Source organism: Ostrea edulis, chromosome 10 (genome assembly GCF_947568905.1).
Source record: "Ostrea edulis chromosome 10, xbOstEdul1.1, whole genome shotgun sequence".
Lineage (NCBI taxonomy): Eukaryota > Metazoa > Mollusca > Bivalvia > Ostreida > Ostreidae > Ostrea > Ostrea edulis.
In genome coordinates, this window is record NC_079173.1 from 25621934 (window position 1) to 25639762 (window position 17829).

Sequence of the window (17829 nt, forward strand, 5' to 3'; positions counted from 1 at the left end):
TCTCGTCTGATGATTTTTTTCCGTATATTAAATGGGGGAAAAAGTCCTTTTTAAATTGCAGTCTAATTACATTAATTGTTTTGTATCTATAGTGTTAGAAGACGTGTGTAACAATTAATTGGATGCAAGGTGAAGATAATGAACAGTGATCAATCTCATAACTCCGACAAGCAATACAAAATAGATAGTTGGGCAAACACGGACCCCTGGACACACCAGAGGTGGGATCAGGTGCCTAGGAGGAGTAAGCACCCCCTGTTGACCGGTTGATTAGTGTTGCTTATGTTAGACAAAACTAGTAGATGCGAATAAATCGTAAGAATGCAAAAAGATCAGGTTTAACACACTGTAGCTTTGACTATTCAGTATATATGAGTTCAATTCATCGGTTCAAGCCATACAAAACATAATGGGGACAACCATGCAATAAAACACACTTTGCATGTAAAACAACAGGCTATAAATTGTATATGTAACCAAACATTGGTATGCCTTTTCGTACATTTATAATTGTCAATATGGTTACTGACAATAGGTCAATAAAATTGCACAAAATATCCCCTATACATTACAATATAATCTGAAATCCCTATTGCTGAAAGGTATAATTCTTAATGCCAGTAGATCCGCCTATCTGTGCAGCAAAGTACAGGAAACAAATATAGATGCTTCAATTACGTGTGGTACTCTGCCCCGTAACCAATCAACTCAAATTGACTTCAAAGTCTCTCCTTCTCATTAAACACTCCAAGTCTTTGCAAACAAGTTCTAACGGATTTATTTCCATTGTCATCTACATACAGGTACTGAACAATCATATATTTTGCCTCAGTATCATGAGCCTATATGAGCCAATAGATTGATCAAAGGTCATGGATTTTCTTGTGCTCTCCTTTCGTCTGCCTGAAATAGACAAGAATAAGTACCTTATCAAATCGACTTTAACATAAACGTACTGGTTTACGAGACATCAATTGTAAGACATACACGAACACGAGATCAGTGCATTTAAAATAATTATTTTCATACCATTCATCACTGTGACCTTCATTTTTATGGATCACTATGACATTCACCTCTATTTATAGTTGTTCGTGACCTTCACCTTTATTGATCACTGTTTGTGACCTTCATCTGTATTGATCATTGTTTGTGGCATTCACCTTTATTCATAGCTGTTTGTGACCTTCACCTTTATTGATCACTGTTTGTGACCTTCATCTTTATTGATCATTGTTTGTGACATTCACCTTTATTCATAGCTGTTTGTGACCTTCACCTTTATTGATCATTGTTTGTTACCTTTATCTTTATTGATAATTGTTTGTGACCTTCACCTTTATTGATCACTGTTTGTGACCTTCTCCTTTATTGATAATTGTGTGTTACCTTCACTTTTATCATCCAGAGTGATCCTGTCGTTTTAATACCATTAGAACATGATTTCAGGGTTATTTGTTTGGGAATGAGGATTGTATAAGATAAGATGAAATACCTGTTTGATTTCCACACGGCATACCTATATGCCAACTACCCCATCATAAAAACATTGGCCCTCTCTCATTTTCACCCACAGTCAGGGGATAAAAGCGAAAGTATGGCCAATTGAGTTAAACGGATTTTTTCTGGAAAATGAATAAAGTATGTACATGTATGTGTGTTTGATTTAACTTTGGTATGTTATCCACAGAGGATGCGAACGGATGTTTCGTATTGGACGTATGTCTAACGTTTATACCCCGGATGGGAGAGGGGGGGGGGGTGATTGTCTTCAATGTAACGATCTACTGCTGCTAAAACTCCATATTCCTTCCACGGTCCGTCATCCTCCGATTCCCGCGCTTATCGCATTGCCGTGCTCTTGTTGCACTCATTCATTTTTCTTTTACCATTCTATTACTGCTATCGACAACGTAAACGTGTGTTTTAATTTCTATCCGAACCAGACAAGACATCAATACAGATTTTTATATCCATTGCTTCTATCAAGGAAAATCATATTTCACCACGCCGTATCCGCTAACGCTTGTTTTAGTGATGTGGTATTTTACACATAACCTGTAGTACACATTTATTTACACAGATTAGTTATTCTGATGAGTTTAAAATATAGTGATAGTAGGTTTGTAAATATGAATTGGTTTAGCATTAGGTCATTGATAAAACATGGCTATATGTAGATATCAAACATTTTCTTAGCAAACTTGAATTTTTAGCAGTTGATAAAATAGCTTTGATATATCTCACCATTAACTTATCATTCTTAGTCATGTGTCCGTGGTTCGTTCGTGATCAGCGTTCACCCGCCGTTCACTTGCATTCGGTTAGTTTTCGAAGAATGTTGGTCATCCTATCAAACATTAAGGATTGTATAAATTTAGTTGCCACGAAGAAATAAAACACAGATTTTACTTTCCAGCAGTCAGTTTAAAGCATTATCTAAAATACGCATACGGGGATGCCAGAAAAGAAACATCCATTAGAATGGATTTTTTCATTGCAATATACATTTTCATCAAAACAAAATAGAAACATTTTAATGGTCACGAAATATTAAAATGAATGACGTTTTTTTTAAAACATCTATCTCTTTTTAGAATATGACAACTCGTTTTCTCAGCGCAGAATTAAAATGCTATTCCTTGTAAAATTATAATTAAATGCATCACGTTTTACCTTTTTCATTACGTATCCGTTTGGATAACAATTCATAAAGTCGAAAAACAAGATTTAATTGTATTAGACTGACATTGCTTTATTTATATCAAGGGTTTCTGAACTTTAAAAGGTGACATATGTAATATTTGCATATGTCGTGTTGGATGAAGACGTTGCGGACCTTGCGCAATTTATCATCCTAGCGTTCATTTTTAAAGAACATAAACTCTATTTTGCATACAGTTTTGTATGCATAGTAGTTTCGAGGTTTAGATACGTTTTCAAGAATGCATTTTCCTTATTCTTTATCCATTTAAAACAGAATTATGGATTAAAACCAATATATTTTTTTACCTGATCACTACAGGGGACGGAAAATAATTGTAAAGTTGCCTTCCATGGAAATATCAGGGTTAGAAGTATTTGATCGTGTTTGTTTGGCAGTGATAACATACATCATTCTATCTGTAATTGTATTTGACCGATGAATTATAAGACCCCCTAAAAATCATGTTCAAATACATTCTGCATTGGAGTTTTGTCGTTATATCATAAGGAACTATACAGAGCTCTATGCATGAAAGGTTGATATAACGAACGGTGATCAATCTCATAACTCCTACAAGCATGTGTATTTCAGGCATGGTTAACCAATATCTGTTTGTTTATCACTACCCCGATCACCAAAACAAAGTCTTTAAGCTTTTGTAAAAGAAAAAAATAAATAAGAAAACGTCATTCTTTGTTAGAACACATCCGCGATGATAGACATTTGTCCCGAAGAAATGCACGCGCTTCTCATAACTTATTTCATAGATTATAATAACTGTTGAAACATTTCACAAGCATGGCGATTTCGTTGAATTGCATGGCGGGATCTGTTAACAGAAACTCGTGGTTTTATTCCAAATAGTAACTGATAATTCCAACATATGATGCACCTATCTTGTCGATATGAACATAAACTACTTGATGTATAGATCTACATATTTCTGATTTATAATTGTTTTCTGTATAAAATGCTTTATTTCACAGTTTTATACATGTGGTATGACCCCTAACACTTGTTCCCACCTCTAGCATTTCTAGAGATCCGGTTTGGGGGGGGGGTATTTTTGCATTTTTTATATGATTTATAAGATCATGACTTTACCACTGTTATTTTCACTTTTTTGAATGTGAAAAGGGGGATTTTTGATGGATAATTTTTATCTACAAACATGCATGTACGTGTATCTAATTTCATAACAACTGATGATATCAAATGCATGTATGGCCTTTCCTATCAACTGAAAATCTTTAGTCTTCACTCTTGAATTTTATTTCGTGGGAACTAATTTTTTCAAAACAATCTTCCATCTGTCGTAAGCCAGCTTTTGGTAATGAAGGTACAGGGATTATGTAGCAATTTTAATATAAAGTTCGCTTTCTGAAACACATAAGTGTTAACTGCCATAATTTTTTTTTTTTTTAATCTCAGGGATTCTTGTATTGGTTGAGGAACTCCACAAAATGGAATCCTCAATGACGTACGTATTCATAATCATATGAAAAAAGTGTGTACATACCCTGTGTAGCTGATTGATATTGTGGAAAGTTTTAGTTACCTAGGAATAGTTCTAAATTTTAATAGTAAATTTCATAAAACCTATTTCTACTAACAGTACTAGCTGCACAGAGTAAAACGAGGTATGTAGCAAGAAATTAAGCCATTGTACTTGAATGCAAGAACAGAATGTTCATTATATGATACATATATCGGAAGTATAGCAAACTACAGATGTAAAGTTATGTAAAAAGGTGTCAAGAAAGCACTGTATGAAAGGTGAAGATAACGAACAGTGATCAATCTCATAAGTCCTATAAAGGTGAAGATAACACAGTGATCAATCTCATAACTCCTATAAAGGTGAAGATAACGAACAGTGATCAATCTCATAACTCCTATAAGCAATACAAAAATAGATAGTTGGGCAAACACGGACCCCTGGACACACCAGAGGTAGGATCAGTGAAACAAAGTGATAATTATATATTAAGTAATGCATATCAAGAAATGCTGGGTGTATGTGAGTTGTATACTTTTTGTTGTTGGCTATCAAAAGAGTTGACCAATACCTTCGGTTTTGGATATTCATGGATTTGTAAAGAACGTTTTAATGAAAACCAGTTTTTGGGGAGGTGAAACAAAGGTTAAATGATAAGTTCTTTGTTATTTTGAAACTTTATTTAAATGTAATATATACAAATATTTGAACTATAGTTTCAAACTACAACTTTATCAAACAAAACCAGCATCAGATACATAAATATGTACAATATAAGTAAATATCGTTAAACTTATCAACATTTAGAAATTCGAAGTGGAAGAGTTTATAATATACATGTACCAAGAAGTGAAAAGCTTTGTAGATTGTTTTTTGTCAATTATTGAAGATGAGTTTCATTTTCGGGCCCCAAAACCATAAACTGAGAATAAACAAGTCAACATTTTGATTACTTATATGCAAGGTGAAGATAACGAACATTGATCAATCTCATAACTCCTACAAGCAATACAAAATAGATAGTTGGGCAAACACGGACCCCTGGACACACCAGAGGTGGGATCAGGTGCCTAGGAGGAGTAAGCATCCCCTGTTGACCGGTCACACCCGCCGTGAGCCCCATATCCTGATCAGGTAAACGGAGTTATCCGCAGTCAAAATCAGTGTGTCAAGAACGGCTTAACAATCGGTATGAAACACGTCAGACAGCATTTGACCCAATGCGAGGTTGTATTGACGAACTAGATCGTTATAACGACCATATAATTTGCGAAATGCTGACTTCAATCGAGACTGTTGAAATCCCTGTACCATCAACTTGTTTTATCTAGCACATATGTTTAAAAAAACCTGCAGGTTTATAAAAAATTCAAATGCAATCACATACTGAAAATGTTATTCATCTATGAAAATTATTTCAAAAGTAAGCTGGATTTGAAATTTAGACTCAAGTCTATTCTGAGTTTATGGTCTTGATCTACCAATTTTATGTTGAAGAAAAGAAAATGTACATAAAGAAATATTACTATTAAAATCCCTCTTCCTTCAAACGTGTTCAACTGTTGTCTACAGATATTATCATATAGTTATGTGAATTTGGACACTATTTTTATAAGGTGTCCTAAATTAAAAACAGAAATGTTATGTATTATCATTGTACATCATTTATCATACTATATAACATGTATTATTGACGCTTTCATCAATAGAAAATCGTATTATTATTACTATTCAGCATAATCTTCATAATTATGTCATGATCTATATGTTAAACATATCATTGTACAGATTATTTTGTGTATATACGTTAAACCTATGAACCGTGCGTTTCTTGGTAATAAACAATACAACTGGAAACATTTTGGAAATCGAAAATAAAGTCATTGTCACTTGAAGTCAAATTCATAAACAGTTTTTAAATGTATGGAAACTATTTATAGATAACTTACCATTGTAGAATTTTGAATGATTCAAAATTTGATATCATTTGAATAAAATGAAATAAAGTGTGATGCTTTAGATAATCTGAACAATTCATTGTAGAATTTTGAATGATTCAAAATTTGATATCATTTGAATAAAATGAAATAAAGTGTGATGCTTTAGATAATCTGAACAATTCATTCTACGAAGGTTTAAAGCTGAATAGGCTCATGTTCTGTATGAGAAAGTTTAATAAAGATATGGTATTTTATAAATAAAATGAAATTTTTAAAACCTCTAATATGTTTGCGGTCCGTGGGGATCCGGGTTAGAAAAGGTCTTCAGTAGCCCTTGCTCATCGTAAATTTCGGAACCCTTCCTTCACAGGCAAGGGCGACTCTTCCATATGAGTGAAAGATTCTCGAAAGGGACGTTAAGCAATATAAAATCTATCACCATCAGCCATTTTCCTAGCAAGACAAGGAGAATACATGTTGATATCCATTCCATATGATTGAGGACAGTTCTAATTTTATCTGGTATCCTTCTGAACTTGCTAAATACGTTCTATAACCTGTTTAGATGTTGGAGAGGAAGTTCTGAGCAATAACAGTTGCCTCATATTTACGCACTCATACAGTCTGTAAACTTTCCGAAGAAACATTGATGATGTATATTTGATGGCTATCGCTTTATTTTCAGTTAAAACCCTAAACTATGACACCAATAATATAAGGACCCCCCCCCCCCCCAATGGTTAGATAAAGCTGTCTCAAAATGGTGCACGAGTTAGAATGTCATCTTACATTTATAAGATTACCACAGAAAAAGGACAGGTGTCCTTACAACATCACATGTGTCATGAGAATCTGAAATAATTATAATTATTTTTGTTGTTGTTTTGCTTTCATCCATAAAACATAGTTATTTCAAAGCCTAGGAAATCAGTTATACATTTAGAACTAGTTACTGATCATTTTTTTTCTAAATGATATTGTTTGAATTGAATCTTTATGTTTTTGGTAAGTCACGGTCACGTGAAGGTAACAATAGCTTCGTTCTAACACATGCACTAACATATATATGTATTACGTTTCCTCAATGAATTGACATTGAACTGGGGGATCTTTTGTTTGAATAAATGAAAAGGCATACGAAAATTCTCTCAATCGACTATTTATAGATTACATAGTATTAATTTGCCTCTTACTCACCAGAGAACGCAGAATTGATGTATATAGAAGAAAAGGGACTACGTACATAAAATATACGCATATTTTAGTTTAATGCCTTTTGTCGCTTTCTAACAATGGACAATAGAAAATTTGAATTATGTTACGCTTTTCTTAAGAATTTGATGAACTTTATTCGTAAGGTTTGAAAACCGTACCTGCATTTTATGTATGAAAGCGTAAAGTCAGCGCAGTAAAATATTGTGGAATGTTTACAATGCGTCAGTCCCCAATAGTAATGACCAGCTCAGAGTGCATTTGTGATTAAAAATGTTCTAACGATATTTGATATTCAGGACCACACCAAAATGATCAGTTTCGCGTATCCAATTAATCTCCTATGTCCTTGACAGTTTAAATTATTTGATACTGATTTCACGGATACATAGATGCAGGAAACTGTCCCGTAACCCATGGTGTTTTAAAAATTTCAATTCTTCATTGTCAACTAATAAGAATACATCTAGTGCATATATCTATATACAATATATCTTACTGCATATGGGAACAACGGGTGAGTGGACAGGAGAAAATAGGAGGAGAAGAAATTACAAATACAATGTAATCACATTATAAATCACACATGCTATTTAAAAAATACTATAATGCAACTCTAAACTTCGTCTTTTCACAGCTTGTACTAAGAATTTTCCCAAGTTATTGAGTTCTTTAGTATTATCTACACTAAGAAGCTTAACAAATTTAAAGACACTTGGTTTGGTATATCTCTTTCTCAAATCAATATAAAACGGACATTTCAGGATAAAATGAAACTCATTTTCCATATCATTAGGGTTACATAATTTACAAAGTTTCGCACTCCTTAAAACATGTCTGCCTTTTTCAATATTCAAAGAATGTGAAGATGTTCTTTAAATTTAGTAAAACTTTTGTTCCCATATAAATCAATTGGTCTTTTGAGGTATGATTGTAAACAAAAGTTAGATATTACATTTAAATGTTAATAAAGAACACGTTTTGGTGAACTTGAAAATATCAAAAAGTTTAAATACCAGTAATGAACGCATATATATATATATACATTTAAAAACTTCACACTTTATATATTTTCTGTGCAGTAACATCCCACCTCCCCCTAAACATTAAAAAAAAAATAAATAAAGTAAACCAGAAACACCAAAAAGTTCTATTGTAATATATTTCATGGTTAGTTTGTAGGAATCTATCACTCTCCCAGAATGACAAATGTTATGATAATCATGAAAAGGTATAATCAATGAATTTTGCCAGATGTTTTCATTCAGTTAGCAAAATTATATTTCTATAGGTTGGACTATAGTTTCGCCGTTTTTCGTTAAGTACAAATTTTGTTGTTGTTTTTACCCAGTTGAGCGGGGGAAAAAATCAAGTTATCAACCAGAGTACATTTTTTTCATATAAAAGAAAAGAAAGTTTAATTGTGCACAAATTTACATACCAACGACCTCTTCATTTTAAGCAAAGCCACGGAATTCGATCCCACAAAAAGGAATGAAACCACAATAGCTTAATCCAAGGAAAACGGAGTACTTTCTTTAAAAAAGATTCAAAACATTAATTTAGAATTGTTTTCTTTTTTAAATGTTAAGAAATGATTTTATGTAGGGAACCTTTGCACAAAGACTTTACCGTTATGGCGTCGTCACACAAGGAGATTTCCTTTGAACACAGGGTATCATCAATTCAGGAAAGAGTCTAAATTTAACTCTAATAGGAAGATCACCTGTTAATGAGAAATTAATTTGTATTTTGATATGTTAAATGTCAAATTTTTGACGCAGATTTGACAGGTAACAAGGGTCCTTTTTCTATCCTACAAACTATTTTTAACCTTATTTTCCATAATTTACGAAGGGTTTCAATTTGAAACTACAGGACATGCCGAAAGTAATATCAGATAATGACCTAAAACTCTTATACATGTAGGCAGTGTTAGCATCCGATGTTTTAGTTTTTACGATATCATTCCCACAATAAATGCCCTTATGTTCTTTGATGCAATATATTTGAAAATAATTAGTTTATCAATATTTTGACACAAATATACCATATGTTGTGCGAAGTGGTTAATTACGTTACATTATACATTAAAAAATAAATAAAAAATCATTAATAAAAAAAATTAAGGGATATTTTAAAACCGATCATGTTTGTGTATGTGTAGTTTTTATTGTTCGATAATTTCTTATAATTTCATCATATGAACAAACACTAGGGTCATTTTCTCCTCCTTCAACGAGAACAATAGCAAGAATCTAAAGAAATGTTATTTATCCCAACCCAAGAGTGTTTAGCTGCTAGAAAATGAGAGGTTTTATCATATACAACGATGTTTCCTGAAAATTAATGTACATTTGTTATGACACTTTATTGAAAATTAGATTTGAAAAGAACAGATGCGTGTGACTAAAAGTCAGGTTACAATAAAAAAAACTTGTCACAGAAGCTCTAAACATAAGAGCATCTATTAACAGAAAATATGAAAAAAGAAGAAAAGGAATGAGACTTTAAGATAAATTAAGTCATATTTGTTAAAATTTAAGGCTACTTCTAATATGTGAATGCTTAAGATACCTCGGTCATATGAACTTTCGCACAACCCTGTACATTATGACTGACGACCATTCTGTATTTGTCTTTCCCACGTCTGTAGCACCTTAGGGCTATTTTTTTCTTTAATTGGCTTAATTGGCAGCGCACGAAAATGCTAATTGTAGTAGCGAATCAGATTTCCCGCATTCCCAAACTTGCTATATAAACCCTGGGCTTAGACCAGTCAAGTCAGAACGCAATAAGCTTGCAAATCATAAACAGCCGTTGGAAAACTAGCAGTGCTGGTAAGAAAGTTTGATTGTTTTTTCTGTCATTTTCTGAAAATAATATTACATGAAATATAAGTGTCCTTTTTGCAAGTACTATTCTTTATTTCTAAAACTAGCAATGCTTATCCGCAAAACATTAAAAAAGAATTGCCATCGTTTTAATTCAATGTTCAAACATATCAGAAAATGTTATCAAATAAATTTTAAAATTAAAAAAAATAATAATTTGATTTCTCATTTTCTGTTTGCAGACTAGGAAATACAGCGGGGTTTATTTGAATCATGCGCGCGTGTCTGACTCTTTTCGCTTTCGCCTGCTTTATAGCATTGGCACAAAGCGCACCCTTAGGTAAGTTTCCAGTTGTTATGATTAATAATACCAAATAATTACCAAAATAAATAACGTTCATATTACCTATATAAAAGGATAAATGGGATTTTTTCCAGTACATTTTATTTTTTAAAGTGATTTGTAAAATATTTCATAGTAATATATCGATCCTGAATAGATGATATTGAGAATTATGTTGCTAAGTAACAACGATACAGAAACATTTCTTGATAATTTCAGCATGTGTAGATCCAGGATGTTATGACCCATGCGAGGGTGTAGAATGTGGCGGAAATGGAAACGAAGGAGGTAACGGAGGTGGAGGAGATTGCAATGGAGGAGATTGCGGCGGAAATGGTGGCGACGGTGGAGATTGCAATGGAGGAGATTGCGGCGGAGATGGTGGCGACGGTGGAGACGGTGGAGACGACGGTGACGGTTCTGTTGGAGATGATGACTCTGGATCAAATGGCTCAGGTTCTGACGGTTCTGATGATGATGATGATTCTGGCTCAGACTCAGGTTCCAGCTCTAGTTCCAGCTCTAGTTCTAGCTCTAGCTCTGAATCTAGCGGCGACGACGATGAAGATTGTGACGATGATGGTGATGATTCTGATTCTGATTCTGACTCTGATTCTGACTCAGGCTCCGATGATGATGATGATGATGATGACGATGATGATTGCGATGATGATGATGATGGTGATGACTCCGACAGTGACTCCGACAGTGACTCCGACAGTGACTCCGACAGTGACTCCGATAGCGACTCCGATAGCGACTCTGACTCAGGCTCCGATGAGGACGACTGTGATGATGATGATGACTCTGGCAGCGGCTCCAACGGATCTGGTAGCAATGGATCTGGTAGCAATGGATCTGGCAGCGGTGATGATGATGACTGTGATGATGATGATGACAGCAATAGCGGATCTGATAGCAATGGATCAGGAAGCGGATCTGGATCAGGCAGCGGAAGCGGATCAGATGGTAGCAACGGATCTGGGGATGACGACTGTGATGACGATGGTAACGGTGGCTCCGATGGTGGCGAATCTGGTGATGGTAGCAACGGATCTGGATCTGGCGACTCTGATGGGTCAGATGGCAGTGACGATTCTGACAGCGACTCCGATAGTGACTCCAACAGCGATTCCGATTCCGATTCCGACTCTGGCAGTGGTGAAGACGGAAATGGCGGAGATGGAAACGGCGGAGATGGGAATGGTGGTAAAGGATGCAATGGTGCAGAATGTAATGGTTACTATGATGGCGGAAATGGTGGAAACGGTGGAGATGGTGGAAACGGCGGAAATGGTGGAAACGGCGGAAATGGCGGTTATGATGGCGGAAACGGTGGTGGTGATGGCGGTAATGGTGGTGATTATACAATAGACAACGACAAATAGATCCATCCATAGTACTTTTTCGCAATTACAATCAAAGACTGATTTTCACTGCAGTAGACTAATATCAGAGAACCAGTTCTCATGTTTTCAGGTGTCGGTCCCTTTAATTGGTACAATACGAGTTGGAGCGATACAATAATAAGATATTTGTTTTAAAGCGATGACGCTGACACTTATCTGTCTCTATGAGGAATGATATTTGTTATAAATTCAAAAAATTATTAAGAACACCATTTTTCGATATAAATTTTGCATTTAAAGGACCCTGAAAACATATCTTATGCATAATAATAGTTTTAGTTGTGTTAGTGTATATTTGTATTGTTTTGTTGTTGTTACCTCACGTAGTGCTGTTGTGTAAACAGAATGCAATTCAATAAATTATTGAACATAATCTTGTATTTTCTTCTCTCAATCAACTTGTAAAATGTCGAAGGTGTCTAATTTTCAAAGTTTGCAAAGCTAAATTGTTTAGAATATGTGGACTTGCTTTCATCTCCACAAGCAATATGGGTCTCAAAGCTAGTAACTGCTCATAGTGATCTCACGAGCCATAATGTATTATTCTTGATTGACGAAGGTTAGAACTATCTGGATAAATGTATTATTCATATTTTGGATATTGTAAGATTAATCAGAACCATGTTTAGCTATGTGTGATAAAGTGGTGAGCTTTACAATATTCATTTGTATTTAAGCTCTATTGTATAAAAGGTGAAGATAACGAACAGTGATCAATCTCATAACTCCTATAAGTAATACGAAATAGAGAGTTGGGCAAACACGAACCCCTGGATATACCAGAGGTGAGATCAGGTGCCTAGGAGGAGTAAGCATCTCCTATCGACCAGTCACATTCGCCGTGAGGCCTATGACTTGATCAGGTAAACGGAGTTATCCGTAGTCAAAATCACGAGCCGTCAAATCTTTACAATTATCTTAGTAAGGGGATGCCATAAGTAGCAATCAAGAAAGCCATGAATGAAGTGAAAACTACAGGTACAAAAATTTGATCTTAATTGCATAAAGAAAATGCAATACTTTCAGTAATGTAGAATTCCGGAACAATATAAAACACGAACTTTCAACTACCTATTGCTACAGAACGCCTCCATCAAAGGTGCTGATCAAAGATCGTGAATTTGAAAACGAAAATGAAAAATACTTCTGATTCTGCTTATGAGCAAGTGATGAAAACAAAAAGTGATCACTCTCATAAAGAATACAAAATTACGAGAAGGGCAAACTTGGACCTTTAGACATACAAGAGGTGGGATCAGGTGCCTAGGAGGAGTAAGCATCCCGTGTTGACCGGTCACACCCGTCGTAAGCTTTATCTCTTGATTACTAAATGTAAACGGAACAATCCTAGTCAAGATCAATATGTAAAGAACGGCCTACCAACTGATATGAAAGACGCTTGAGAGCATTCTCTTTAATGACAGTTTGTATTTGTAAATTAGATCATTATAACGACCATAGAAGTTACGAAATGCGGACTTTAAGCGAGATTAGTATATCTCTACTGATTTTTCACCATTGTGTAAATCAACATATATTTTGATCATTCCCTGTAAATCACTGTAAAATGACTGATTCCCGGAGACAAAATACATTTGTACATCTATATCAGTTAGATGAAATGATACACACATATTCGGAACACTCAACAGTTTCTTTTTACTCTATGGACATATATGGTGAGTTGCGAATGGAATCATGAATATTATTCTTTTCTAAATGGAATTACACCAGGCGTTAATTGTTCCCCTTGTTACTAAACTTCTTAGGGAAGCCGAGTTTGATTATTTCTACCCTAACTATTTTGATAAAATTTCTTGCCTGGATTTTTGCTACTATATCAATCATTCTATGACTTAAAAATGTACATTTGCAAACTCGATTCTATAGGGGGTCATCTCAAAAGTTACTATTTTTTACTATTGGATGAGAAGGTGAAGATAAGACACAGTGATCAATCTCAGAGCTCCTATGTGGAATACAAAATAGAGAGTTGGGCAAACACGGATCCCTGGATATACAGTACCCGCAACGTTATTCTTGACATTCCTATCTTGCTCTATCGTGCGTGTATCCTATCGTATCGTGCGTGTATTCTATCGTATCGTGCGTGTATCCTATCCTATCGTGTATCAGGTTTTCCGTTTTCTATCGTGTTTTGCGTTTATCAGGTCTATCGTGTATCGTATTTTGCGTGTATCAGGTTTTCCGTTTATCGTGAAAATCGTTTATCGTGTAGCTTCGGAAACTATCGGGATCGTATATTAAATCTAATGAAAAAATAAGATACTTTCCGAAAGCTTTATTCGTTTTGTTAAAGAAGCTATTTTTAGGAATCGAGGAAAGACAGTATATTTGAAAGAGAACATAAAACTGTCGATTTTAAGGCAGAAAAAGAGCTGTATGTCTGTCCAGAGAGGGTGAAAATTGATCACAATTTCATTCTAAGTAGACTGGAAAGTAGGCAGTGGTTTCCCGAGCAAACCGAGGACAGTAAAACTGAAAGCTCCTTCATCTGGAGTTCATAAACATTTCCTTGTCTAGAAACAATTATTTGTAATTAACACTAACAGAGAAATAGGAAGTTCCGATCTGAAAGGAAAAATCAGTAAATTACATTGTTTATTACATATATTTTAATAATGGTTCTTTTTCTTCCGATTTTGTTCACCTGTATTCAACTTATATACCAACTACTGAACTTGTGCACGTTCTTATCTGATTTTGTGCATCACTCGTGTTTTGACAGTAAACATTCTCAGGAACATTGTATTGCACACATTTAGAAGATTAAGATTTAAAAGAGTGCATGGGTATATTGCATCTCCCACAGTTCTGCTCAATTGGGCATGATTCAGCTGTCATCGTTGTTTTGTTTTTTATTTGTACATGTACACATATACCAATAGTCGTATGTGTAGATACTGGAAATTTATGCTGGTTTTGATGATTATTTGAATTTTTACATGCTAAACACAAACATTTTAAAGCCTTTCTAAATTGCGACTTTAAATCAAGCCGGGTTTCGTATATGTTTTTAATAGTTCATTTAGTTTTTGTTTACAAAATATCAATTCATATAAATATGTTCCAATTACTTATGACTATCAATCATCACTCATAGTGTAGCCATATCTAACATATGAGCATATGGTGTAGTGCAGTGGATTATATTTAAAGTGGTCATTATGAAAATAATTGTAGTTGTTGAATGAGCGGTGAACTCAGAGCTTGATGCAAAATAACCCCCTCCTCGCTACACACAAAATATTACTTGGTTTTATTTGATTTCCAAGATAATATACATTAGAATAAGAGAGCTATTGAAGCATGATATCACTACATTATTTTACATTTTGTTAATTCCCTGTTTAATTGCTAAACGCTCGGCATCAAGTGTGAATGCCACGGGTACTCGGAGATGACCTTAAAAACAGACACCCCGTGTCAGGGTAGGTGTGGCACGCTAAAAAAACCCTCACTGCTCAATGGCCGTAATTGCCAAGCATACGCCTAAATTTAAAAGCTCTTCACCGGTCATAGTTACGTCTCCTTATGAGTGAAATATTCTCGAGCGAGACGTTAAGCAAGATTAAATTCAATCACTCCCTGTGTGATTCATATATTAAACATTCAAGGTGACAATATACGTTTAAGAATCATCGGCTGAGAAAATTCATATAGATATCAAATAATGAATTCAATACCGTATATAGTTGAGCTTCCGGATAATACATTGTAGCTGTAATGACGTTAAAAAATCATAAATAGAATTTTAAAAAAATAAATGTACAACCGTGGATAAATAAATTATATGCTTTAAGTATATATTGAATATTGAAATCCTTCAATATTGTTATCAACATAATGTAATTATTTTGTACGTATCAAACTTTCGTTCTGTCTAATTTGTTTCAAAATTTACAACATTTCTATCAGGTTTTCCGTTTATCGTGAAGATCGTTTATCGTGTTTTGCGTTTATCAGGTCTATCGTGAAGATCGTTTATCAGGTTTAGCGTTTATCAGGTTGACCATGTATCCTATCGTATCGTGCGTGTATCCTATCCTATCGTGCGTGTATCGTGTTCTATCGTTTATCATGTCAAGAATAACGTTGCTGGTACTGTACCAGAAGTGGGACCAGGTGCCTGGGAGGAATAATCATGTACTGTTGACCGTTCACATTCGCCGTTAGTCCCATATCTTGATCAAGTAAACGGAGTAATTCGTAATAAAAAGGGGCCTAGCAATTGGTATGAAACGTCAGACAGCATTTGACCCAATGACAGGTTGTATAGCCAAATTAGATCGTTATAACGACTATAGAATTTGCGATATGCTGACTTTAAACGAGAGTGTTGAAACTCCTGCAACTTCAACTTGTTTGTCAGTAGCCTGTCTCATTTTAGAAAATGATGAAACGTTGAACAAACCCTTGCGTATCCAATCATTTGAAAGATATAAACACTATATGCAGGTGATAATGGAATATACACTGTAGCTACATAAATATGGGAAGTTGACGATGACAAAGCTGAAATCACCCCGTTCGTCATAAAGTTGAGTTGTTAATTTGCCGTTGGTATCTATTTTCAATAGCATATATACATGTAAGTACGAAGCAGATGTGGAGGACTTTATGTTGTCTTTCACTTCGAGTTCACTGGGATATATCGAATATTCATATCGGTCGACAGGGGATGTTCACTCCTCCTAAGCACCGTACCCCAGCCCTCGCGTGTCCAGGGGTCCATGTTTGACCAACTATCTATTTGTATTGCTTATAAGAGTTATGAAATTGATCCCTGTTCGTTATCTTCGCCTTTCATGAATAAAAATTATTGTTGTTAGATAAAATGTTGTCGATATATCTAAATGTCGTGTTGAAGGCTACAGCAAAAGAATTTCTTCTCATATAGAGGGTTTTGAGTAAATTCTTCCTCATGAGGATATAAAACAGGTTAAATCCCAAAGGAATACGTTTCTTCTCCATGGGAATTCCAACAGACTGTTGGAAGACCTGATCACTAAAGACCACGAAGATATTGTCGATGAGGAACTCCAGCATATTTTTATTTCAACGTTAGAGTACCTTTGTGTGAAATCAGAGTGGTATTTAACAAAGTAAATTTTTGGATGAATGATCCCTAAATTTGAATACATGTATTTCTTTTTTCTAATTTTGTGCAACTGCCTACGGTGTGATAACGTCAAATCTTTTATTCATCGTAGGGAATGGTCATGTAAAGTGTTGAAAAGGCACAGGTGTTGATGTTGCTGAATTGAGAAAAGTTTTACTAAAAATTGTTCAGGATTATTTACAATATAAAACTTATACGGTACCAATTTTGATGCACCAGATGCGCATTTCGACAAATAATGTCTCTTCAGTGATGCTCAACCGAAATGTTTGAAATCCGAAATAACAATATACTTGTAAGAGCTATTTTAGGGGAAAACAGAGTGTCAAAAAGTGGAGTCAAATTCGTCTAAGGAAAAGAGCTATGCATGGGGGAGATACTCCTTAATTTTGAAATGAATTTCTAAATTTTATCACAGCAATTGAATATACATCCGTATTTTCAAGTTAGTAAAGGAGTACTTACATGTATAGCTACTGAGCTGTAAAGACCCTCGGCGACTAACAGTCCACAAGCAGAGGTCTCGACACAGGGGTCATAATGTAAAATTTATGCGGTACCAATTTTGATGAATTTTGAAGAATCCACATTTGATTAAATCACGTCTGGCATATGTTGTGGCACAGTACGTTTGATGTTTCTCCTTTACAGCTGGTAATACTTTCGTGACGAGCAAAAATAGGATCTTGGTAGAACATTTACTGATTTAGGAATCCATTATAGGTACGGTACACTGTAACTCA

The 17829-nt window shown here is 34.7% G+C and overlaps 1 protein-coding gene and 1 long non-coding RNA gene across 4 annotated transcripts; one reads left to right on the forward strand and one right to left on the reverse strand.

The window, feature by feature from the left end:
- Nucleotides 1-760: 760 nt before the first annotated feature.
- On the reverse strand, nt 761-9677 carry LOC125666428 (uncharacterized). Of its 3 annotated transcripts, none has more exons than XR_007366664.2 (3): nt 8990-9677; nt 2248-2350; nt 761-903 (listed from the first exon to the last, which is right to left on the reverse strand). It is a non-coding gene; the product is annotated as an uncharacterized LOC125666428 (long non-coding RNA). The 3 variants fall into 3 exon arrangements; XR_007366666.2 differs by lacking the exon at nt 8990-9677 and adding an exon at nt 8799-8980; XR_007366665.2 differs by lacking the exon at nt 8990-9677 and adding an exon at nt 2677-2900.
- Nucleotides 9678-10093: 416 nt separating this feature from the next.
- On the forward strand, nt 10094-12316 carry LOC125665633 (clumping factor A-like). Its single transcript, XM_048898377.2, has 3 exons — nt 10094-10197; nt 10434-10531; nt 10754-12316. The coding sequence occupies exons 2-3, from the start codon at nt 10465-10467 to the stop codon at nt 11920-11922; spliced, it is 1236 nt and encodes a 411-aa protein (XP_048754334.2). The 5' UTR covers nt 10094-10197; nt 10434-10464; the 3' UTR covers nt 11923-12316.
- Nucleotides 12317-17829: the final 5513 nt, after the last annotated feature.